This window comes from Camelus bactrianus, chromosome 3 (genome assembly GCF_048773025.1).
Source record: "Camelus bactrianus isolate YW-2024 breed Bactrian camel chromosome 3, ASM4877302v1, whole genome shotgun sequence".
Classification (NCBI taxonomy): domain Eukaryota; kingdom Metazoa; phylum Chordata; class Mammalia; order Artiodactyla; family Camelidae; genus Camelus; species Camelus bactrianus.
This window is the reverse complement of record NC_133541.1, coordinates 76,544,660-76,570,375: the sequence shown is the minus strand read 5'-3', so window position 1 is coordinate 76,570,375 and position 25,716 is coordinate 76,544,660. Positions and strand designations below refer to the sequence as shown.

General features: G+C 39.3%; 1 protein-coding gene across 10 annotated transcripts in view; it reads right to left on the bottom strand.

The window, feature by feature from the left end:
- Window positions 1–5,041: 5,041 nt before the first annotated feature.
- The window catches only part of FER (FER tyrosine kinase), a 364,680-nt gene continuing 344,005 nt past the window's right edge, over window positions 5,042–25,716 (bottom strand). For all 10 annotated transcript variants that reach the window (XM_074360443.1, XM_074360438.1, XM_074360441.1 and 7 more), the window contains 2 exons: window positions 12,737–12,859; window positions 5,042–11,672 (listed from right to left, as the gene is read on the bottom strand). In XM_074360443.1, coding sequence (XP_074216544.1) covers window positions 11,530–11,672; window positions 12,737–12,859 — 266 coding nt within the window. In that variant the 3' untranslated portion in view covers window positions 5,042–11,529. The remainder of the gene's footprint in view (window positions 11,673–12,736; window positions 12,860–25,716) is intronic.

The following is a 25,716-nucleotide window of genomic DNA, read 5'->3' as shown; positions in this document are numbered from 1 at the left end:
TGGGAGGGGCCAGAAGGGAGTAGCTTCTAAGGCTGTCAATACCTCGGCTTCCTGTGACGTTAATTTTTCTATTAATTCTTGGCATTTGTATTGCTGTGATAGATCAATTAGCCTCTCACAATGTTCTAGTCCATTGACCTTCTCATTTAACTATCCTATGGTGCCACTGTCACCACAGGGAGACTGCAAAGGAAACATTTATACTTTTGAATTACCTAGGTCCAGAGCTGGGGAGACATTAAAAGGCTTAGTTTGGATAATCGCACAGCAGATGATTGAACCTTAAGGGAGTGTTCCTCTTTCTCATCACTCTTGAATTCTGACAGCTACACTGTAAAAGCGAGAGAACAGAACCCATCCTGCATAGCGCTGGTGTTCAGGGATTCTAAAATGAGCCCAAGAAGATTTGGGTGAGCACAGTCTCTGGAAGCTGGAAGGGGCCTCCCCTTAGAGATCACTGTATCAGTCAGGATCCTTGACTGCAGGCAACAGAACTGCTCTGTGGATGACTTAAAAGGGAATTATCTGGAAGGCCATCAGGAGGCTCCGAGGTCAACAGGAGGCTAGAGAACAAGGCTTGGGGAATGGAAAGACACCAAGGGCGCTCTGGAGGGCCAGGGCAACTTGACAGCAGTATTTCCCTAGGAGCAGTGCCCTCCACCTGTCCCTTCCATCCTGTGAGACTCAGTCCTGGGAGAAAAGCTCCAGTTGGGTAAATAAGGAAAGATGATGGGTCTGTCTTTTGGCTTCGATAGTGAGAGGGCACCATCAGGATCACACCAAATACTGAAGAGGGAATCAGGATGCTTTTAGGAAGGGAGAGTGGTGGATGAAAAGAAAAAAAAGGGTTGTATTAGGTAATTATTTAGTCCAACCTATTTTACAGGTGAGGTAATTGTGGCCTACAAGGTGGTGTGACTCGTTCAAGTTTACAAACTAGTGAGAGGCCAATCAGGGATGAGATCACGGGTTTCCTAGCTCCCAGCCTGGTTCTTGTTTCGACGCCAGATGCCTCAGGAGGTAGCACCAACTGTCTGATTCAGTGGTAATCATGAGTTTTGGCCTAAGTATGTAGTCCAGTTGTAGCAGATTTGGGGAGTTTAAAAATATACTTCATTTAGACTCAGCTTTTAACTGAGGGAGCAACCATTGATGTTTTCAAAAGAAACTAGCTCTTACCTCCATGTTTCCTTGCAAGCAACATCACCACCATCTGCCTGAAAGAAATCACTAGCTGGAGGGGTATGTACAGTGATACTTGAAGTCCAGGGCTTTATGAGAAGTCCAGGGAGTTTCAGAGATGCTGTTCATCCATCCTGGGGAACGGGACTTCGGTCCAGTAGTCTACCTTCCTTGGTGACGGATGCGCCTGGTCCTAATTAACTGAAGTCAGTAAAAGCACAGATTGTCTGGGATGATGGATCAGAAATCACACCTGCTGGAGAGGAGGATGCAGGCTCAGACAGACCACTAAGAGCTAGGGTGAAACGATTCACCCAGGGCCAGAAACCCCCAGCCCTGGTCAGCCTGAGTGCTGCAGAAGTGGGGAGGTGGAAGAAGGCTGTATTGTTCTGCCTGTCCTAAGAAGCTTGGGGGCTGTCCTGCAAACAGAAAATGTGTTTTTGAGAAGGCACTGGTTGGCTCTTCTAATCCAAGATCAGGGATGGGAAGAGGGCTTGCTTTAACACAGGGGAACCTGTGTAAATAAGAGTGTGCCGTTTTAGAAAGGTGATCGATTTGCTGACTGAAGGGTAAACAGAAGTCCAGCATCTTGGCTCTGTGGTGGGCTCGGCCCCTTGCAGGAGCCAGCAAGGACGCATGTCCGTCACTGCCTCACGGTAGCAGCTCGCAGCTTCTCTTTCCAGACATCCACCTCAGCCACCTTTCTCCTCTAAATCCTTTTGTTATGTCTAAACAAATCCTGTTATGAGACAACAATAACAGAAACTCTGGCCAACAGCCAGTTTTCACAGAGAAATGGAACTCGAAGTACACTTCAGTGTTGATTTCGAGACAGAGGAAGCGGTGATTGGACTGTAAGCAACACACACCCATTATCATCAGAACTCATAAGCTTAGTTACAGGGAAACTGAAAGCTAATAATTTTTTACGCAGTTATATCCCTAGGAGGCCAGTTACCATGGAAATCTCTCCTTCCTTTTCTTCTGTTTAGAGAAATTTATATGGAAAAGGAAGAGAAATACAAACACAATGGAAAGATTAAACAAGACGAGGCACAGTTTGCTACAAATATTTTACATTTATTATAAGAATACAGTAAAAAAAAAAAAAAAAAAAGTCCAGCAGACCTAGGAGTGGTAATTGGTCTCTTGGAAAAGAAAAAGGCTATTCAAAGATGGTCTACATTTACAAAAATGGTGAAATAGTGTTTTTAAAAAGTAGAAAACAATTTTAAAATATCCTACATTAGCCAAAGTTCAAAGTGTATTTCTTCTGAATGTAAAACTAACAAATAAATAAGTGTTAAATACAGATCTGAGTTAAAAATGGTAAAAGACAGACAACTAGCTGCTGATATATTTAGCTCTCATTCATCTTTAGACTTGTTTACAAAGCCAGATAAACTCACCACAGGCCTTGCTGGTGTGTTTTACACTTGAGCCTTTTATAAGAAGCACCCTATTTCCAGTGTTTCTTTTATCCACTTCACAAATATGTTATTTTAAAATAACCACAGAAGAATATTAAAGGTGCTTTAACCTGACAGCACTGGCACTAAAAGGAAACTGTGCACCACAGGAGTGCTTTGCTCAGAATTATGCTTGCAGATGGAACATCTGTACCTGGGGGGCCGAGGGCAGGCCCATTCCACCCCCCATCGACCCACATTCATCTTCTAACAAAGGGAAGCAGAAGCAACCCAGAAAGTCATATTTCTGCAACCACTTGCTGTGGGCCTGCACCAGGGGGATGGCGGTGCCTCAGGCCAATGGGCTGCCCACAGTCACACGGCATGGCCGCCATTTGTACATTTTATCTTTGCTTTCAGTGTGCTCGGGTTCCTGAAGAAGTCAGGGCTGTTCTTGGGACTTCGACAACTTGATTTTATTCTCCTGCAGTTACCTGGCTTTTCCTAACCCTATGTGGTCATATGGCTGTGACTTCAGAGAGTTCCAATCCTTTAGGGCACTTGCCAGACCAAACCAAGAGAAGCACAAAGAAAACCATCACATAAAGTCAGCAGAACTCACCCCCCCCACTATACTCATGTTGTTTAAGCAGGCCGTCTAATTTAATATATTTAACATAAATTAAACATAAACATGTCTATAGACATCTGACTAATAAAGCTGTTTCAGTGAGAAATCTCAATGCTTCATGAAGGAAAATGACAAACAGAAAAGGACCATGAGAAGTGTGCTCCTGACCAGTGGTTCATGTTGAGAGCCTGATTATGTCCCAGGATGGTGTCGGTAACTGACATTTCATACAGTGAAGTGTCTGTTGTTCATCAAGTGAAAGGGAGTTTCACATCTTTGGCCACTCTGGTCATGAATTTGAAATAACCAAGACACCTCTATGTCTCTACCAGTTCCCCTTTATCTTTGATTCTGATTTGATGCTCAGAGCCTATAGGTAGGATTAGAGAATCACAGGATCATAAAATATGAAATTATTATAGGGAATCAGGTGAACCTTGTGGAACCAATCTCTTTGACACTAAGGCCAAAAATAATGAATTCATTCATGCATATTTTCTGTGCACTGCAAGTGTGCAAAGGCTGGCAACTGAGGAGGAATTATGGCGAACAAGTTCGCTTCTGTGGGGATTGGTCTTCCACTTGCAGCTGAAGCAAAGTAATTAAGCTGGCAGGGGATGGGTCTCCACAGCATCCTAGAGTCTAAATATAAGAACTGCTGTGCTTTGGGTTTGGAGAAAACATTCATGCTCATGTTGAGCATGGCTCTGGGCACCATGCCCTCTGCATTTGCTTACAACAGCCTGGCATTTCTTAAGAGCAGGCAGGCAAGTTTATTTCTACCAAATCAAATTATTTGTAAAAGGAAAATTTCTTTGTAAGAGGATGTTTTGCACCCCCATCCCCCCTGCCTTTCCTGTTTAAAAATTAACAAAAGCATGGATCAGTGAGCTGGCAAGGACTACCAAGATGGTCCTTTTGCCTGGAATCTCAGTAATAACATTCCAGATTCCCTCTCAGCCCCTGAGGTTCTGAATCCAGGGCACTTGGAAATTTGAGTTCCCATTGGGGATGAGGGGGTGGTTATAGTTTTTTTGCATCATAAAGATTGCTCAGGCAACTCGAAAGACCCCAAGGTTGTACAGTTTGACAAGAGCTATATGAAGAAAATATTAATAATGAGTTTGGACTCATACACAACTTCTTTTTTCATTCTCAGATTTTTGCTGCTCCAGTGTGGGAACTGGGATTCCTTTTTAACGGCCACCTTCTCCTCATCCTGTGTTGCCCAAAATGTTGATCTTTCCCAGTGACATCTATTCTTTGCTTTCAAAATAAGGTATTAGCTCCTGTGATCAGGTGAATTGCCTAGATGGTTACAGTTTTTTCATGGGTGCTCTAACAAGTACAAAGGGGTGAAGTAGTGTTTCTGTTGTCTGCTTTAATGGTTGAAATCTGGCTTCTTAGCATGTCATTTTAACTTCTGTTTTGGATTGCTTCTGGAAGGTGCCTATCTGGATCCTAGAGCTGTTCGTAGCAGACAGGAGAAAGGTGTGATGTCTGGCGTTTTAGGAAAGGCACTGCTCTGGGGGAAGTGTAGGGTAGAGCTTATGTTTTAACACAGTGGCGCTCTGCGGTCGGTGTGTCTGGGTAGATTGGCTTCTTTTGAACTTAAGTCTTTATGTTTGCTACCCTCTTTTCTGAAGCTAGGGAAAACCTCTTTGCCATTGCAAACCTGCAATACTTTTAGACATACACTGGCCAGAAAAGTGTGAAGGAAAACAAAAGGAATTGGCACAGAAGAGTGGAATGGAAAAGCTGAATATGCCCAGGGGTTTAAAATAATCATTATTAGCATTTTAACATTTCTTTGGAGACGGGTCACCTAGTGAGCTTATTTGGCTGAGTCAGCAGGCTGCTTCCCAGGACACATTTGCACACAGGGATCTTTCCATCCCGAAAAGTCTCCCAGGAACCTCTGTTGGTAGCGTCACTCGTCAGACACATCTGTGGCCTAACTGTCCTGTCTCCACCACAAAGACTACAGCGAGGCCTTCTTTGTGTTCTAAGCTGTGTCTGCCACGGGGCCGCTCATGTACAGGGTGTGCCACTGGCCTCAGTAAGTGGAGGCCAGGGAGCTCCCTACAAAGCAAGGGCCTCCTGAAAGAAAGCCTGAGGAGAAACTCTTTGGTCCACGTCAATTAAGGTATTATCTGATAAAAGCTGATGACAAAAAGGCTTTTCTGTTTTGGTAAAGTAAGGATTAAGAAACTGAATATGAGAAAAAGAAGTACCAACCAGAAAGGAGAAAAAAAAAAAAAAAAAAACCCAGAAAAACTAGCATCCAGCAGGCTTCCCTGAACCTGACATGGTGGTAGTTCAAGAAAAGCTTCTGAATAAATCACACTGAGGGAAAACATACTGCAAAATTTTGCTCCTGGGGTCATTACCATCACTTACAACATTTTATTACTTTGTAGACCACTCACATCTTCTGGCTTTAATGGGAATGTTTGGGAAGATGATTTAGAAATTGAAGATTTGAATCTTTTCAGAGTGAATCTTAAATATTTTTGGTTTGGGGCTCCTCCAAGTTTGCCAGCAAGGAGGAAAGCTAAATCTGTCTTTATGTTGCAAGTATCTTTTCTTTAATAAAATTAAAGGCAGAAACTTTGACAGCAGTTGCCCCAGTGTGGGTGACCCCAGACATGCGTGCCCCACTGCTCAGCTCCTCACTGCTTAGGGAGCCGGCAGAACCCCTGCCATGTCTGCATCCTTGCAGAAACACCCAGCAAGAGTCATTCTCATTCAACAGTGGCTACCTCCTGAGAAATAGAGGCAGCATAAAGAAAATCAAATCAATATCCAATTCAACGCCCCTTAAGAAATGTTGTAGAGACTTGAGAGGCATGTAAACTTTAATAAAATGCAGCAGGAAGCGCCTCTAAATTGGCTTTTGAGGATTCGCTTTCCCTTACTGATGCTGCATTGATTTGTTGGAAGGTGAGCCCACGAGCCACCCTGCAGTGGTTCTTTGCTGTTGCCCTTCCTGCCCTTCAGTCTTTCTGGGTGCCTCTCTCTCTGCCGTCCACGCCTGCCCTTCGCCGGGCTGTGCCTGGCTTTAGGATGACTTTGCGATTGCTTTCCCTAAAATGTTGAGTATAAAGGCAAGGAGAATGAGTCTTTTCCTCCTTCCCTGCTGGGTTCCATGCTTCTCCAGAGCAGAGCTCGTTGCAGGGAGGTGGGGTAACGCCAGGGGCCAGGTAGTTAACGTTAGAGGAGAGACGAGACAAGGCCGATCTCAGCATGCTCTCACCCACTGCTGCCAGAGATTTATAATACAGTGAGAACAATCAGTGATCTTAGCTTAAGAGAGGGTGTCACTAACTCACACATAGAGAGACTTTGAGTCGTCTCTTTTCAGTCTAAACACACATGACAAACCCTTTAGTTGGCAGGACACTGAGCACGTGTCTCCCTCCCCACCTAGCACGGCCTCTGAGCTGGGGACGGAGGACGGCCCCAAGTGCGCGGGAGGGGTGACCTCTTTTGCTTCTTCTGACTGCAATATCTTTTACATTTTCTACAGGAAGGCTGTGGCCTGGTGGCCCTGCTCCCTCAGGCCTCCTATGACATTCATTGTCCGGGTCTTCACTGTTCCACTTTAATTATCCCACACTCTCTGCAGGGGTGGCTTCGTCCTGCCTCAGAGTAACCGGTTCTTTCCTTTCTTCCTTTGTGGATGCTCGCCTCAGCTCCTTATTAACAGGTGTGCTGAAGCCTCTGCTCATTACTGCTCTGCAGTTTAAAGTGACTAGGAATTTACTACAGCAGGACTTTTCTACCACCTCCAAGAATCTGTCCTTCTCGGGCAGCTAAGTGAGTTTTAATGGCTACACTTAACAATTCAGAATTTAATCTTTGAAGCAGTATGAGGCAGTAGGATGGTTTTCAAGGGGCAATAAATATTTCCTTAAATTGAATTATGACTAACATATATAGCTTATACACCTTCTGTATTACAGCATTATTTTTTAAAGGAGAATTTTATGGGACTCCACAACTGTACCAGTATTTCCTTCAAGGAGGTCATCTTGAAATCTGGACTTTTAAATCAGAGTGTTTTCTCTTACAGAAATTAATATGTAGGTCTGTATTCTCCCAAATAATACAGTATTCAGATTTGATATGAAGCTAATCAAAACAGAAAAAAATAAATAAAACTAAAATATTTAATTAAAAAATTCCTGATATGTATCAGCAAATCAGAGTTAGTAACAAAAGAGGTAACACTTTATTTTAATGGTAAACTTTCATGCTAACTTAATAGTATAATGGAAATGTCATATAAACTCATTTTCATATAAAATCTTTGTTTTCATTTAATTAACATATTAATACATAAAGAAACCTTGTCTTTTTCAATTATTTGTCCCCTTTGTTGTTCTTTGTATTTTGCGTTAGTCTGTTTTGTGTGAGGGCTCTGAACTCCTAAATACAAAAGTCAGTCTTCATATGACTCAGAATGGTGTTTATGGACAATCAGGTCTGTTGATAAGAAATATCTAAAATATCAATGGTGTGATTGGGGAGTGTATATATATGTAAACAGGGTTGAGGCAAACAACCTCTTTTCAGAAAGAATCCATCAACGTCACTTCAAAGGACACACGGCCACAGAATAGTGCTCACACTGTATACTAAGGAAGGCTTCCAGGTACGTTTCTAGAACAGCTGATGACTCCCCAGAATGGACTATACAGCGGTGTGACTGAGATCACCGAATGGCAGCAACACACGACCTGGACATGCATTTCTGCATCCTAATTTTTATGTTTGTCCCTCTGCAAGGTCCACAGTGTGTGGCATATATTATAATTAAAACACTTACTTCTTGACACAATCTCACACCAGTACTGTGAAGCCATGGCTATTTTAGTGCTATTAGCCAAACTTCATATAAAACTGTATGTCAGAACTGAAACATTAGTATAACGTAGACAAGGAAACTATATCGTGGCTTAAAGGAAATTAAGACTATTTCAATGAATAAACATTTTCTTTTCTTTTAGAAACAACCCTCAAATGAAAAATAGTTGTGAAATGTGCACTGAATAATGGCTGATAGAATTAGACTCATCTTCTATACTGACCTGCTAGCGAGATGTTTCAGTAAGAGCGTATCTGTGATAAAATGGTGAATTATGGATGAAGAACTTTATTGACAATATGAAATTAGGGAGAGAAAAGAGAAGTGATTACATGAGACCTTTCACTGGGGACCTAGTGGCAGGATGGACTGAAATGAAATCTCTGGTTTTGAAAGTCTAAACAAACTTATTAATCCTTTATTATTATATTCCTGGAAGAGAAAGAATATGTTGGCTTTGGGAAGTAACCTTAGATTACATGGAATACAAAATAATTTAAGGTTTCAAATGTTGGTAATAAATGTTATTTTGACAATAAAAGACTTATTTCCTTGAAAAATGATAACCTACCTATATATTTGTCATAAAGGCTCCTTGATGATTCAAGGTAGAAAAATGCAGGTGAGAGTCAGACTGCCTGGGCTTACCCTCCCCTCATTCCGTATTCATAAATTTAAGGAATTATGACAGGAACTGTATAGGAGTAATATATGCAATGCTTGAAAAAAGCCATTAACAACACAAAGATTTGTGACCTGGCTGAATTGCATTCAGACCAGTGGCAGTTTTGGTTACAACTGTTTTCTTATTAAACAAGTCATATGATTTTATGTATTTCTGAAGACTTCTTTTTCTACATCAACTTGCAAATTCAGAACAGTATTTGTACGTGTGCTTTTCGGATATGGATTAGCCTCCTGAAGTATATAATTCCAATAATTATCAGTGACAGAAGGGATGAATAAATTATGCTTCGAGCACAACAAAATTAACGGTAAAAAATGATCTGCATAAGTTTTTCTTAATGCATGTGCCTATATGAAATTTAATATTCTCTGCAACTGATATGATCCTGAAAGACTCCCAATGCGTTATTAATCCTGAACTATACCACTGCTTGCTTTGGGACAAAGAAGAAAATAGAATTTAAATGCTGCAGATGTCATGATGTTTTGAAAAGCTTCTTTAATTTAAGCACAGAGTTATGATGTGAATTGCAAATTCTAACAGCCTGGATGAGTGAAATATCAATGCCATGTTCATCCTTTGCACCAGAATGCAAAGATTTAAACTTCAGGTCTTCACAAAATTGAAGCCCGAACCATCATTCTCTCTTTTACTGAGAGCTTAGCATTGGGGCTGCTCAGTGATGGGAGGCTGTTTTCTTTAAATAAAGAATAGTACAGAGAGATGCACTTGGAAATACTGACAAAGAGTGGAAATGTCCCCATTTTTTTTCTTGCTTTTGAAAGCTGGCAAGTGCCCGAAGACTAGAGGTCTTAATTCATGAATCTGTGCTTTAACTGACCATAGTATACACCATCAAGAGAAGGCTTCATTTCTTTCCAATATTTGACAGAAGGGAAACGATGCTAATTTAAAAAAAAAAGCTGTTTTGTATACTGCAGTATTTTTGAGGGCAAGTGTATTCAAACTTTCATTTTAGTCTGGGTGTGGTAATCATTAAATGTGTACAAAGCTGGCAAGGAGACTGAAATGGTGGACACAAGCCATTTTTCTCTTCAGTATTATCCTGTATACTCTTTAAAATCAACTGAGTGTGAGTTTTGTGCAGTGATATTCACGGGCAGCAAAGAGCTGGAGGTGGTAGGAGGAATTTTCTATCCCAGAAGCTCTTCCAATGAATGGAGACCAAACAGTCACTAATGTGCTCTTTGGACACAGGCCTGAGCTCTTATTAAAAGCTCCCAAGCCACATTTACCCCTGAGCGTGACCATCTCTTCCACACATATTTATCCTGAGAGGCAACTATACACAGAGCATGGGGTAAGTTCCCTGGATGCAGCTAAGATTCAGCTAAACAGAATTCTAGTTTCAACTCTGTGTTAACATTTTATTCCTGTGAAGCATCTCCAGAGCTGTGCTTGCATACCTGTCAGCTAATGATAGGGATTTCCAGGTAACAGTGTAAGAGTAAACGAAGGGGGCAAGTGGCGGTAGGAGGGCTGACTCTCTCTCTCTCTGTTTCCTTAATAATCTTCATTTCACTTCTTGACCATTTACTCCATTTACAGCTTCCTGGCTTCTTAGTTTTATGTGTGTGTGTGTGTGTCTACATGCACACGCCCACGTGTGTACACACATGGATATGTTTATGAACTAGGATCATGAAATTCTGACAGCTTTGGAAACTGGCTCACATGAAGGGAATTAAATTTTGGGATTTCTCCTCTTAAGGGAAGGTCCTTAACCAAAAGTATGTTGTTATTTCTGTGGACTTGTGCTTTGAAGTTCCTCTACAAAAATTTCTGAGGCCATTAAGAAGGCTTTAAATATGAACTCCTGAAAATAAACATTTCTTAGAATCGTTTTGATGAATTCAAACCATAAAATAAAGAGGGTGTGTGTGTGTGTGTGTGTGTGTGTGTGTGTGTGTGTGTGTGTGTGTGTGTGAAGGCATAACTCTGATAAGAAGGCAGATTCTATATTTTCCTTTTCTTCTCTTTGATGACCGTCTAGCTGCCCTTTTCTCCAGACCACCCTCCTGTTCCAACTTACTTCTTGCTGTCACAGCTCTCTACAACATCCTTGAAAAGCTGTGGCCTCAACTAAAAGTGTGCTCTTTGAGGACGTTTCATGCATCATTTTCTGATGCCTGAACGGAAGCGGAGGGAAGCAGCAGCCTTACTAATAAAACCGGAACATGAGGATTCTTACGCTGCGCTTATTTCTGGCAAGAAAGGAAAGAAAAACCTTAGGAGGTCCAAATAATTCCCAACATAAAATGATGTTGACAAATACACTCTTCCTTAGCAGAGCGGAAAGCCAGCCTTGGCTGGAATGTTGCGAACATGGCGTGACCAGTGCAGCCAACAGCACCGACGGAGCAGGGTCTGTGGCAGAGGCCAGTGGCCCATGAGCTGGGCCGGGAGTCAGAACCTCTGAGAAACAGCAAGGGTCCTGGTGTGACAAAGACGGACTGGTTCCCCCTCACATTTAGAGCCTGTGCTTTTCTATTTACAACAGGCTGAAATGGCAGGATTGCGGTGGGGAGCAAGAAAGCCCTTGGTAGGACTGTCTGTCTCTTGAATGCATTTAACTTTGACCTTTTTTAATGGCACATAGTGTAAAAAAAACAGTTAATAAAAAAAAATAACCTTAGAAGACTGCTGCACATAATGTGGTATAAACTCATTGTGAACGAGAGTGGAGGATGGAGTCCTGGAGGCGGGCAGGGTTTGCGCTGTTCCGTCACTATGTGATTTTCTTCTTGATGACAGTGAGCTCCTTCTGAAGTTCTGTGAACTTGGGGCGGTTTTCAGGTTTATAATCCCAACACTTCATCATAATTTTAAAAATGTCCTCTGGACAATGCTGAGGGGCCGACATTCGGTATCCTGAACACCCAAGAGGAGAACAGAGAATTTAGAATGGAGATAAGATTAAAATATTCACAGAGGGCATTGTGCTGCTTGTCATTTTTAGTACCTTACAGTGTCAGTTAATAGAAACAAAAAATCCATTTTAGAGCAAACTTTTTTTTTTCTACAAGTGATGCAGATTTCAACATTATAGAATTACCTTCTAGTTCAAAGAACCCATTTTTAGTTTGTTCATGTGTCACAAAGTCTGATGTAACGTAAATCACATACAAATGCATGCTTTAGTTGCTCTAAGTATTTGCTTTCAATGCTGTGGGCAGAGTTTTAAAAAAAAAATCATCTCCTCAATTCAGGTTTCTGAAGATGAAGAGTGGATGAGGGTTTATAAACACCAATTCAAAAGTGAAATACAAATGAATATGAGTTATATTCCCTTATGGTCTGAGAAGAATCTTGTCTTTAATTCAGTCACCTGGCAGTGTCCGAGCAGCGTGCTGGGTGGCACGGACGTGCCTGTGTGCATTTGCCTCAGGAAGTCAAATTCCGAGAGGCAGGAAGCAAGCCAGTCCTTCCACATGCCCCGCCCGGGGGCTGCCATTCTGTCCACAGTATTTTCTCTTTTGAAAGGCGTGGATGACACAAGTGCGGTGAGGGTGTCACCATCACCTACTTATTCCTATCTCTGTCTGGGAACACTCGACTGCTTCTTCCTGACGTCTAACTACATTTCAATTTGCAGTAATATTAATGGTGTTTATTTGGCATAGAATAAAAAAAAATAGGTAGCGTTCCTCAACCTCACTTCCCTCGAAGACAGTGAATGGCACAGCCTTGCAAATGCCGTGCGAGGCAGAGGCAGTGGGAGCAAAGCCTACCGCTTTTTATATTTAAAATGTTGGAATCTTTTGAAGTTTGTTGTTGTTGTTGGTTTTTGTTGTGTAAGAGCCACACCATCTGTAAGGTTCAAAAGTAGATTTACCAACACCCGTTCTTGCTGTTTACATCCCCGCCTCCGCCGGGAAATGTAGACACAGCACTGTCGCTGGATGTGGACACACTGCCCTGTGTTGGGGGCTCACCTCTTTCCACTTGCTCTCGGGCTTGCTGATTCGTCATTCCGGGGTATGGGCAGACCCCTAAGCTGAAGGTCTCCCAGAGCAGGATGCCAAAGCTCCACACGTCACTCTCAGAGCTGTATCTCCCTGGAGGGCGAACAAAACCATGGTCAGGTTGGTGGATACGTGGGCGACCACTTCTGGTTGTGTTTGTCTATGTCAGTCACATATTAACATATTTAAACTTATCAGGAACTGAGTAACTACTGATCTTATTCTCCACTAGTTTTACTTTGCAGCAATAGTAATAGTACCAACTAAATGAACAGTCTTCAGGCTGCTCATTTACCTGAAAAACCTTCCGAGTCACTTTTCCCCCACCGAGAACAACTATTCACTCAGCATGCAGGCTTAGTTTCCCTGTGGCATCCAAGTGAAGTGGATGGGTTATATCAGAAAGATATAAATTTGTACACATCTATGCCTAGAAGACTAAAATAGTTGGATTTCTGCAATTTTGTCTGACTGCATCATTTTCTTTCAGCTAAAATTACAAACAAGCTTAAAGCAATAAGGGAAGTTTCTTAACTTCAGTTTTTTTTACTCATCACTGTTTACAGATAGTCCTACATGCTAAAAGGTCTCATTTTCTCCTGATAGTTTCACTTATGGAAAATACATTTTTCTGTGTTTTGAATAGAGCAGAAATTAACATAGTTGACTGATAAAAAGAAAAACAACTTCTTTAAATTACATGGTGTCTTGATTTGTCAAAATATCTTGGTGCACCTGTTTCACTGAATTACATGAGCTAATAAGCTCTTAGGTTTCTTTGTTTTTGTTTTTTTCTTGGTAATCGATTAGAGAAGCACAGAGATAAAAGCCAATACAAGATACCGTTAGGAATGAATGTGAAATCAAGGAAGGGAAGAAGAAAGGCCTTTCTAACCTCCAAAAGGTTATGAATTTCCAAACTTTTCCAACATGTTTCTGCCATTCTAGGATTTATAAATGCCTCTCCTCTAAAAATGTCTTGTTACTTTGAGTAGGATGGCCCTTTCTCTTGAAAAAAGCAAACGGAGAACGAGGGTATGGCTGTGCCGTGATAACTGCTCTGACGTTAGAGTCTGGAGTGTACTTGCTGATTATCATCTCCAGCTGTGTGAATTAGCTTCCTTCTTCCTAGACAGTAATTATCGACATTCACTATGCTAGTCGGTAGGAAGATTAATTTCCTTGTCTGCATATCAATTCTTTTCATGTTTGGCACCCATTAATTGAACACTTTTCATGAACACCATTCAGTGGCTACAAGTTAAGACTAACTAACGCTTTAAGGACGCACAAGGCACAGAGAGCCAAATGCGTCCTTTTGTGAGGTGGTGTCCGGGACAGATCAAGAACAGCCGGTTGTATTGTAAACTAAGGTCACAGCCTAGAAGTGAAAGCTTACAACCTAACTTTATAACCTGGGCTTTTGAATCTGGTTTTCCTGGGTAATTTTTAAAAATTAATTAATTAGTTAATTCCTTGTTTTTCTTATTGAGGTATAGCTGACATATAACATTAGTTTCAAGTGTACAACATGATGATTCAATATCTGTATATATTGCAAAATAATCACTAAGTCTAACATTCATCACTATCTGTAGTCAAATTTTTTTCTTGTGATGAAAACTTTTAAAATCTACTCTCTTAGCAACTTTCAAGTATGCAGTGCAGTATTACAGCCACCATACTTTATGTTGCACCGCCAGGACTTACTTGTTTTATAGATGGAAGTTTGTACCTCTTGACCATCTTCACCTGTTTAACCCCTTACTGGCAGCCACCAGTTTGTTCTCTGTATCTATGAGAGTGGTTTTGTCTTCGTTGTTGTTTTTTAAGATTTCACATGTAAATGAGATCATACAGCATGTGTCTTTCGCTGTCTGACATATCCACTTGGCATAATGCTCTCAATATCCATCCATGTTGTCACAGTTGGCAAAATCTCACTGTTATGGTTGAATAATATTCTATTGCATATATATATGTATACACACACACACAAACACCGTATCTTCTTTCTTTAGTCCTCTTTTGATGGACACTTAGATTGTTTCTATATCTTGGTTGTTATAAATAATGTGGTAGTGAATGGGGAGGTGCATGTATCTTTTTCAGTTAGCATTTTGGCTTTCCTCAGACAAATACCCGGAAGTGGAACTGTTAGATGTTATGGTAGTTCTATTTTTAATTTTATGAGGAAACGCCACACTATTTTCCATAGTGGCTGCACCACTTTTCATTCCCACTGACAGGGTAGGTGGGATCCTTTTCTCCACATCCTTGCCAACGCTTGTTATTTCTTGTCTTTTTAATAAAAGCCATTCTAACAGGTGTAAGGTGATATGTCATTGTGGTTTTAATTTGCATTTCCCTGATGATTAGTGATGTTAAGTATCTTTTCATGAACCTATTGGTCATATATATCTCTTCTTTGGAAAAATGTCTATTCTGAATTTCTGCCCATTTTTAAACTGGATTTTTTTTGTCTTTAGTTGTATGAGTTCTTTATATATTTAAGTATTAACCCCTATCAGATATGATTTATGAATATTTTCTCTCATTCAGTAGGGTTTTGTTTTGTGAATGGTTTCCTTTGCTGTGCAGAAGCTTTTAGGTTTGAAATAGCCCCAAGTGTTTATTTTTGCTTTTGTTCTCTTTGTTTTGATGCAAAATAAAAAAATATCTCCAGCACTAATGTCAAGGAGCTTACTGCCCATGGTTTTCTTTTAGGAATTTTATGGCTTCAGGTCTTTATATTCAAGTCTAACCATTTTTTTTAACATTTTTTATTGAGTTATAATCATTTTACAATGTTGTGTCACATTCCAGTGTAGAGCACACTTTTTCAGTTATACATGAACATATATATATAGTCATTGTCACATTTTTTTCTCTGTGAGCTACCATAAGATCTTGTAAGTCTAACCATGTTGACTTAATTTTTGCATATGGTGTAAGGTAATGGTCCATTTCATTCTTTTGCATATGGCTGTCCAGTTTTCTCACTGTTTACTGAAGAGGTGTCCTTTTCCCAGTGTATATTCTTAGCTCCTTTGTCATATATTAATTGACTATATATGCATGGCTTTATTTCTAGGCTTTCTATTCTGTTCTGTTGTTCTTTGTGTCTGTTTATTGTAACACCATACTGTTTTAAATACTACATCTTAGTAGTATAGTTTGAAATCAAGGAGTATGATGCCTTCAGCTTGTACTTCTTTCTCAAGATTGCTTTGGCTCTTTTGTGATTCCAAACAAATTTTAGAATTATTTGTTCCATGTCTGAAAAATGCCATTGGAATTTTGATAGAGAGATTGCGCTGAATCTCTAGATTGCTTTGGGTAGTATGAACATTTTAACAATATCAATTCTTCCAATCCAAAAGCATGGAATATCTTTCCATTTATTTGTGTCTTCATTAATTTCTTTGGTTGCATCTGACAGTTTTCAGTGTACAGATTTTTCACCTCTTGGTGAAGTTTATTCCTAGGTATTTTGTTCTGTTTGATGCAACTGTAAATGGAATTGTTTTCTTAACTTCTCTTTCTGATAGTTTGTTGTTAGTGTATAGAAACACAACAGATTTTTGTATATTGATTTTGTATCCTGTATTCATTGATTAGTTCTAACAGTTTTGTTTTTTGTTTTTTGGGGTTTTTTTGGTGGCAACTTTAGGGTTTTCTATATATAATATCATGTCATTTGTAAATAGTGACAGTTTTACTTGTCCATTTCCAAATGGGATTCCTTTTTTTTAACTGAGAGAATACTTATTTTATTATATATATATTTTAATTGAAGTATACTCAGTTTACAATGTTGTGTCAGTTTCTGGTGTACAGCATAATGCTTTAGTCATATGTGAATATATATTTGTTTTCATAATCTTTTTCACCATAAGTTACTATAAGATATTGAATATAGTTGCCTGTGTTGTACAGTATAAACTTCTTTATTTTATATATAGTAGTATCCGTAAATCTTGAATTCCCAATTTATCCCTTCCCATCCTCTCCCCCTTGCCCTGGTAACTGTAAGTTTGTTTTCTTTATGTGTGAGTCTGTTTCTGTTTTGTAAATAAGTTGGTTTGTCTTTTTTATTTAATTTTTTTAGATTCCATATATAAGTGATTTCACATGGTATTTTTCTTTCTCTTTCTGCTTACTTCACTTAAAATGGCAATCTCCAGGTCTATCCATGTTGCTACAAATGGCATTGTTCTATCATTTTTTATGGCTGAATAGTATTCCATTGTATAAGTATGCCACAGCTTCCTTATCCCGCCATCTGTTGATGGACATTTAGGTTGTTTCCATGTCTTGGCTATTGTAAATAGTGCTGCTATGAACACTGGGGTGCACGTATGTTTTTGAATTAAGGTTCCCTCTGGATATATGCCCGGGAGTGGTATTGTTGGATCATACAAAAAAGTCTATTTTTAGTCTTTTGAGGAATCTCCATACTGTTTTCCATAGTGGTTGTACCAAGCTACATTCCCATGAACAGTGTAGGAGGGTTCAAATGGGATTCCTTTTATTTGTTTATCTTGCCTAATGGTTCTGGCTAAACTGCCAATACTATGTTGACTAAAAGTGGTGACAGTGAGCATCTTTGTTCTGTTCCTGTTCTTAGAAGAAAAGCTTTCAGCTTATCACCATGAAGTCTGATATTAGCAGTGAGATTGTCATATATTGCATTTATTATGTTTAGATACATTTCCTCTATATCCACTTTGAGAGTTTTTATCATAAATGGATGTTGAATTTTGTCAGATGTTTTTTCTGTATCTACTGAGATGACATGATTTTTAGCCTTTATTTGGTTAATGTGATGTGTCATGTTGATTAATTTGCAGATGCTGAACCATACTTGCATGCCTAGAATAAATCCCACTTCATCATGATGTATGGTTCTTTTAATGTATTGCTGAATTCAGTTTGCTAATGTTTTGTTGGAGAATTTTGCTTCTATTTCATCAAAAACAATGGCCTGTAATTTTCTTACCTTGTGATGTTCTTGTCTGGTTATGGTATCAGAGTAATGTTGGGCTCATAAATGAGTTTGGAAGTATATTCTCTTCTATGTCTTGGAAGTGTCTGAGGACAACTGGTATTAATCCTCTTTAAATGCATGGTAAAATTCACCAGTGAGGCATTTGGTCCTAAGCTTTTGTTTGTTGAAAGGTTGATTCAGTCTTGAAAGGTTGTATGTTTCTAAGATTTTTTTCATTTCTTTTAGGTTGTCCAAGTTTGTTGGAATATAGTTATTTATAATAGCCTCTTAACTATCCTTTATATATCTGTTACAAGTTGTAATGTCTCTTTTTTTCATTTATACTTGTGTTAATTTGGGTTCCCTCACTTTTTTCTTAATGAGTCTAGCTAAAATTTTGTCAGTTCGTTTCAAAGAAACAGCTGTTAGTTTCATGGATGTTTTCTGTGGTCTTTTTAGTCTCTATTTCATTTATTTCTGCCCTGATCCTTCTACTAATTTGGGTTGTGTTTTTTTTCTTTTTTCTAGTTCCTTGAGGTATGATGTTAGATTGTTTGAGATTTTCGTGGTTTCTTGAGGCAGGCAGGCATTGCTATGAACTTCCCTCAAAACTGCTTTTACTGCATTCTATAACTTTTGGTATGTACTATTTCCATTTTAATTTGTCTCAAGGTAATTTTAATTTTTCTTTTGATTTCTTTTTTGACCCACTGGTGGTTCCGCAGTATGTTTAATCTCTACATATTTGTGAATTTCCTAGTTTTCTTCTTGTAAATGATTCTCAGTTTCATACCATTGTAGTCAGAAAATATGCTTGATATGATTTCAGTCTTCTTAAATTTATTAAAACTTGCTTTGTGGCCTAATATATAATCTATCTTGGGGAATATTCCATGTGCACTAGAGAAAAATGTGTATTCTTCTTTTGGATGGAATTATATATGTGTGTGTGAATATATATATAGCTGTTAAGTCCATCATCTGATCTGAAGTATCACTTAACGCTAACACTTCCATATTGATTTTTTTACAATATACATGGATGTGAGTAGGGTATTGAAGTTCTCTACTATTATTGTATTGCTGTTTATTTTCTCCTTTAAGGTCTGTCAAAATTTGCTCTATATATGTAAGTGTTCCTACATTAAGTGCATAAATATTTACAAATTTTCTATCCTCTTGTTGGATCGACCCCTTTACCTTTATATAATGCCCTTCTTGATTAGAGTCTTTGTTTTAAAGTCTATTTTGTTTGATATAAACAAAATTTTGTTGATAGCTTCTTTAGGTTTCCATTTGCATGGAGTATCTTTCTGAATCTCCTCACTTTTAGTCTTTGTGTGTCCTTACATCTGAGGTGAGTCTCTTGAAGGCAGCATATAAATGGATTTTGTTTTTAATTCTGTCAGCAACACTGTCTTTTCATTGGCAAATTTAGTCCATTTACATTTGAAGTAATTATTGATATATATATATATATATATATATATATATATATATATATATATATATGTACTTACTGCCATTTAAATTTCTTTTTCGCTGTTTTGTTCTTCTTTGTTCCTTTTGCTTTCCTCCTTTGTGGTTTGATTTTTTCAGTGGTATGCTTAGATTTTTCTCATTATCTTTTGTGTATCAACTATAGGTTTTGACTTTGTTGTAACCATGAGTCTTACATATAACAACATACATTTTTAATAGTCTCTTTAAAGTTGATTAAAACATAAGTTCGAACACATTATAAAGTTCCTCATTTTCATTCACCCCTGCAATGTTTTATGCTTTTGATGTCAAATTTTGCATCTTTTAATCTTGTATATCCCTTAACTAATTTTTGTAGTTATAGTTAGTTATTTTTAATTTCTTTGGTCTTTAACCTTCATACTAACTTTATAAGTGATTAACTCACTACCTTTACTATACATTTACCTTTACCAGTGAAATTTATACTGAAATATATTTTGTTACTACTTAGCAACTTTTCAGCTTCGAGAAGTCCCTTTAACACTCCTTGTAAGGTCAATTTAGAGGTGATGAACTCCGTTAGGTTTTGCTTCTCTGGAAAACTCTATCTCTTCTTGAATTTTGAACGATAACTTTGCCAAGTAGCATATTCTTCGTTGGAAATGTTTTTCTTCCAGCACTGTGAATAAATCCTGCCACTCCCTTCTTGCATACAGTTTCTGTTGAAAAACCTGCTGATAGTTGTGTAGGGGATACCTTGTTATTACAAGCTATTTTTCTCATGCTGCTTTTAAGATTCTCTAACTTTTGACTTTTTAATTAAAATGTGTCTTGGTGTGGGTCTCTTTAGGGTCATCTTATTTGGAACTCTATGGGTTTCCTGGATCTGGATGTCTGTTTCCTTTCCCAGGTAGCGAAGATTCATCCATTATATCTTCAAATTAGTTTTCTGCCCCTTTCCCTCTATCTTCTCCATCTGAGACTCCTATAATGCAAATGTTAGTCTGCTAGATGTTGGTCTCATAACTCCCTTAAGCTATCTTTACGTGTTTTTATTCTTTTTTCTTTTCACTGCTCAGACTGGGGGAGTTCCACTGCCCTGTCTTTGAGCTCACTGATTCAGCTCCATCCAATATGATTTTGAAACCTTCTAGTATATTGTATTCTTCAGTTCTGTTCCGCCTTTTTGGTACTTTCTTATATTTTCTCTTTGTTGAAATTCTCATCCTGTTCATCCATTCTTTACCACCTTTACTTTGAATCAGGTAGATGAAGATGAAACTTATCATCCAACCCTGGCCTAACCTGCTTGTCTCTCAAGCCCTTGTGATTGTCTAGGCAGCCTTTTTTTTTTTTTTTTTTTTTGGTAGCTCCTAGTAGTTGAGGATTACAAGACCTGTCAGTGTCCAGGAGGGGAGTGTCTTAGCATCTAGATTCACTCTGATTGGAAGCCAGACCCTCAGACGGCAACTTTAAAGCATGTAAAACCATCCCGGCCTGTGCAACTGCAAGTGTAAGCCCTGCTGGCCATCAGCCACGTGATCTGGAGTGTCCCCCGGATGACAGGCACAAACACAGGGACTCCAAACAAGTGTATAAGCTCCTTTTCTGGGAGATGCTGGCAAGCTTTAGTAACACAGAGCGGGACATTACAAAATGGGCTCTGGCCTGCATTCCCTCAGAGCACTTCCAGATGTGTGACAGGCGTGGAGCCTGCCCTCAGCTGAAGCTCCAGGACGAGGGTATAGGCCTCGCACAGAAACACTGTGCTCCCAGTCTTGGCTCTTGGTGTGCCTGACGGGGCAGCTGTTCAAGAACTCTTTCTCAGTCCTGTGGGACCCAGGAGTGTAAACACTGCTGGCAGCCAGAGCCAGGCAATGTAGAGGTGTCCCCTGACAGCAGCTTAAAAAAAACTGAGGCCCTGGACGAGAGTATAAGCTACTTTCTTGGAGTTAGCAGTGAGCTTGTCTGAGGCAGAGGGAGAGCACAAAGATTGCATCCACTGGCCTTATTCCCTGAGAGCAATTCTCTAGGCCCCTAGAAGTGTGCCAGCCCAGAGGCCTGCCCTGCAGGCTGAAGCTCCTGGACCAGCAAATAGTGTTTCTCAGAAAGACTAGGGGTGGGTGTCAGTCTGCTGTCAGTGCAGTGCCGTGGGAGTGGTAGTCTGCCAGAAGAACAATCTCTAAGATTGTTATAGTCCTGTGGGACCCAGGGAGAGAGATCCCTGGTCTCCAGAGCCTGGTGATCAGAGGCCATCTCCTGGGTGGCAGCCACAAACACCAGGGCACCACACATGCATAAAAGCTCCTCTCTGGGAGATACTGGCACTCTGGGAGATACTGGCACTCTGGAGCATAGCAGAGGGGAAGTGTGAAGATGGTGCCCGCTGGCGTCCATCCCTGGAAATACCCTACCAGGTTCCTAGATGTGTTAAATTAGATGCCTGTGCTCAGTCTGATGCTTTTAGATTAGCAAATGAGCCTCTTTCACATAAAGTCTAGGAACCTCTCATTTGGCTGCTCCTGTGCTGGGCCCTGGGGCAGGCGAGCCCTTTAAGACTCAATTCTCAGCTCCCCATAGCCTTGTGGGTCTCATAAATGCAATACAAGCCTAGGTCTGTCTTTTTCTTTCTCGTTTTTAATTGAAGTATAGTTGATTTACAATGTTGTGTTAGTTTCTGGTGTACAGCATAGTGATTCAGTTATACATATATATTCTTTTTCATTACAGTTTATCACAAGATACTGAATATAGTTCCATGGGCTGTACAGTAGGATCTTGTTGTTCATCTGTTTTGTATACAATTGTTCGTGTATGCAAATCCCAACTTCCTAATTTATCTCTCCAGCCCCTTTTCCTTTTGGTAACCTTACATTTGTTTTTTATGTGAGTCTGTTTCTGTTTTTTAAGTAAGTTCATTTGTATCATTTTTTTAGATTCCCCATATAAGTGATACCATGTACTTGTCTTTATCTGAGTTACTTCACTTAGTATGATAGTCTCTAGGTCTATCACTGTTGCTGAAATGGTATTTCATTCTTTTTATGGCTGAGTAGTATTCTATTGTGTATGATATGTGCGTGCGTGTGTGTCTGTATGTATACGTACAAAACAACTTTCTATCCAGTTGTCTGTTGATGGATATTTAGGTTGTTTCCATGAGTTGGCTGTTGTGTACAGTGCTGCTTGCTATGAACGCTGGGGTGCAGGTATCTTCTCGAGTTGGAGTTCTCTATAGATATATGCCCAGAAGGGGGATTGCTGGATTATATGGTAACTCTTCTCAGTTTTTAAGAAATCTCCATACTGTTTTTCATAGTGGCTGCACCAAATTACACTCCCACCAACGGTGTAGGTTTTCCTTTTCTACATACATTCTCCAGCATTTATTTGTAGACTTTTTAAAAAAATCTAAAACATGATTCATATGTTCTTAGGAAAGAAAATCTGTTTATGGTAACACATAGCCTTTTAAATTAACATAAATCTGAAATGACAAATCAAGACTTCTTATAAAGAGAAATATATCCACTTTTTGGATTTTTTAAAAAAATGCTTATATTATACTACCTTAATTTTCAGACCTCATATACTTCACAGATTAATACTTTACAGATTAAAAGATTTTTATTTGTAGACTTTTTAATGATGGCCATCCTGACCAGTGTGAGGTGATACCTCCCTGTAGTTTTGACTTGCATTTCTCTGATAATTGGCGACATTGAGCATCTTCTCTTGTGCTTATTTGTCATTTGTATGTCTTCATTAGAGAAATGTCTGTGTAGGTATTTTGCCCTTTTTTTGATTGGGTTGTTTGTTGTTGTTGTTGTTGTTGTTACTGAGTTGTATGAGTTGTTTGCAAATATTTTCTCCCAGTCCATAGGTTGTCTTTTTGTTTTATGGTTTCCTTTGCTGTGCAAAAGCTTATAAGTTTAAGTCTCATTTGTTTATTTTTTCTCTTAATTCTATTGCCTTGGTAGACTGACCTAGGAAAACATTGCTATGAATTATGTCAGAGAATGTTTTGCCTGTGTTCTCTCGTAGGAGATTTATGGTGTCTTGTCTTCTGTTTAGCCATTTTGAGTTTATTTTTGCATATGGTTTGAGGAAGGGTTCTAACTTCATTGATTTACATGCAGTTGGCCCAGGTTATTTTCAAAGCTAAATGTTTTGGGGCTCATCTCTCAGGTGCAGATCTTAAAAGCTGGGATGTCTGATATGGGGTTGAAACCCCCGTACTCCCATGGGAGAAGTTCTTGGTTTTGAGTTTCCTCCTGATTGCAGGTCCCTTAACCAGGGGTGGGATTTATGGCAATATTGTATCTCAGCCTCCTACCTGCTTCAATGTGGCTTTTTTTCCTCGTTTGCCGAATGCTTTGCCCAATGTGTACAAGTTGTTCAGCTAGTTTTTAGGGTTTTTTTTTTTTTTTTTTTTTAGGGGCAACTACTCCAAGTGCAGCTGTAGATTTAGTGTGTCTGTGGGAGGAGGTGAGTTCAGGATCCACCTATGTTACCATCTTAAACTGGAATCTTGCTGGATAGTTTTAAAGGGCTAAAAGTAATTTATAGTCATAGCTACTTTTCTGTCTCTCACTTGCTCCTCACAATACCCTTTGCAAGGGAAGGTATCATTCTTATTTGCAAATGAAAAAAACATAGGTGTAGAGAAATAGACAGCTTGCGAAGGTCACGTAACTGCTGAGATAACTGGTTGGGAAACCTGGTCCTGATGGGTGACCCAGGACTCTTTCCATTATAAACCCTACCTCCCTCTCATTAGAGCTTGTATCAGTCCCAAATTCCCAGGTGACAAAATGAACTTCTAATGATTGTTAAATAGATTTTTTTTATTTGCCCCTTCCTAACACAGTACCTTTGCAGACAGTTGGACTGAGAATGGAGGCAGTATTTATGCTGAGGAGACTGAAGTACGCCACCATTGTGTGTTTAAAAAGAGGGAGGGAGATAGACAAATAGAAGGCGAGAAGAATAGAGTAAGAGTTTTTGCCTTCAGGCAGGGGAATTACATGGCTAGAGGCAGGGATGGGGGAGGGGCTTACATTTCATTGTAGGCCCTTTACTACTGCTTGACTAAGAAAAAAATTAATGTTACTTAATTTGGTAACTCTTTTAAAAATTAAATAACATTAACGACAAAATAATGGTGAAAATAAGTTCACTTCTGTGTGTCTAAGGCTTTTTCTGTCTGCCCTGACCCCACACTGAGGGAAGCCTGGGCAGCATTTCACACGTTCCTGAGGGCAAAAGTGATCAGAAAAGAATCAGTGGGGAATAAATGGCCCTTGGAAATGAGGCAACATTTACCACCAATCATAAAATGTTATTTGTATGACACGTACAAGTAGTATAACAAGAAATAAGACTTTCATAAAATATTTGTATTTTCTCTTATTTTAAAAGAATGCTAGGATTTAAGAGCCAATCTTTAGTAATTTTAGTCTGTGAAAACAAAAAATTTCTCAGGGTTGCCATGAGACTTGCAGACCCTAAGGATTGGGTAATAAATACTCCCAACTTCTTTCTCATGTACTATTAAAATCTCTGTCTCATCTAAGCTGGTCTGCATTTTATAAAGTTAATATTAAAGACTGCTAAAAGAGGTCCCTCACTGCCAGTCAAAGATCTTCATGCTTGTCTTTATTACATGACATGTAGGTCTGGCTCTTAGAGATACTTGGAATTAGAATTTTGATTTGTAAATACTTTAGTCAGCTTGAAATTCAGCTAAAATACAATTAAAATACAGTGACTGAGAAGCAGAATTTTGCTTGGCATAACTGTTTAACAGCAAGAGGACTTTTAAAGGCAATATAATGTAGAAAATCTGGCAAACAGGGTTAAGGACAAATTCTAGAGAGCTGGATTTGATTGGTAAGGCTTTAGGGCTCCCAAGTTTGCAGGGATGCTGTAAGGATCAACAAGAAGGTGCTTTACAATGTTTTGTCATCTAAAGAAAACCTCTGCGTAAATACAAACGTTCTATAATCCTTTCTCTTATCCTGTGATTCTGCTCCTTAGGAACAGAGCTTAACTATGGAAAATCGCAGGGCTGCCGTTTTCTCTAGATTTTCAGGAATAGTGATCTTAGTTCCTGATCACTAGAAAACTTACAAAAAGCTTCTCTTGCCAGCACATGGGAAGACAAACTAAGGGTGAGGATTAGTATCTATGGAGTATTAAGCTAAAAATCATTGTTGGGAACTAGAACAGCTTAGCCAATTTCTCACAATGACAACTACCTACATTTATCTATTCCACGGGGTCGCTGATAGGCTACAAAGCAGATTCTGGTGTCTTGGATCCACCCAAAGTCACTTCCAAACCAATTATACTCCAAAACTTAATCTGGAAACATTTAGTTGTTCCCCAAAAAGTTAAGCATAGAATCACCCCATGACTCCTAGTGCATACTCAGAATACTTGAAAATAGGTACTGAAACAGATTCTAGTATACAGATGTTCACAGCTGCATTAT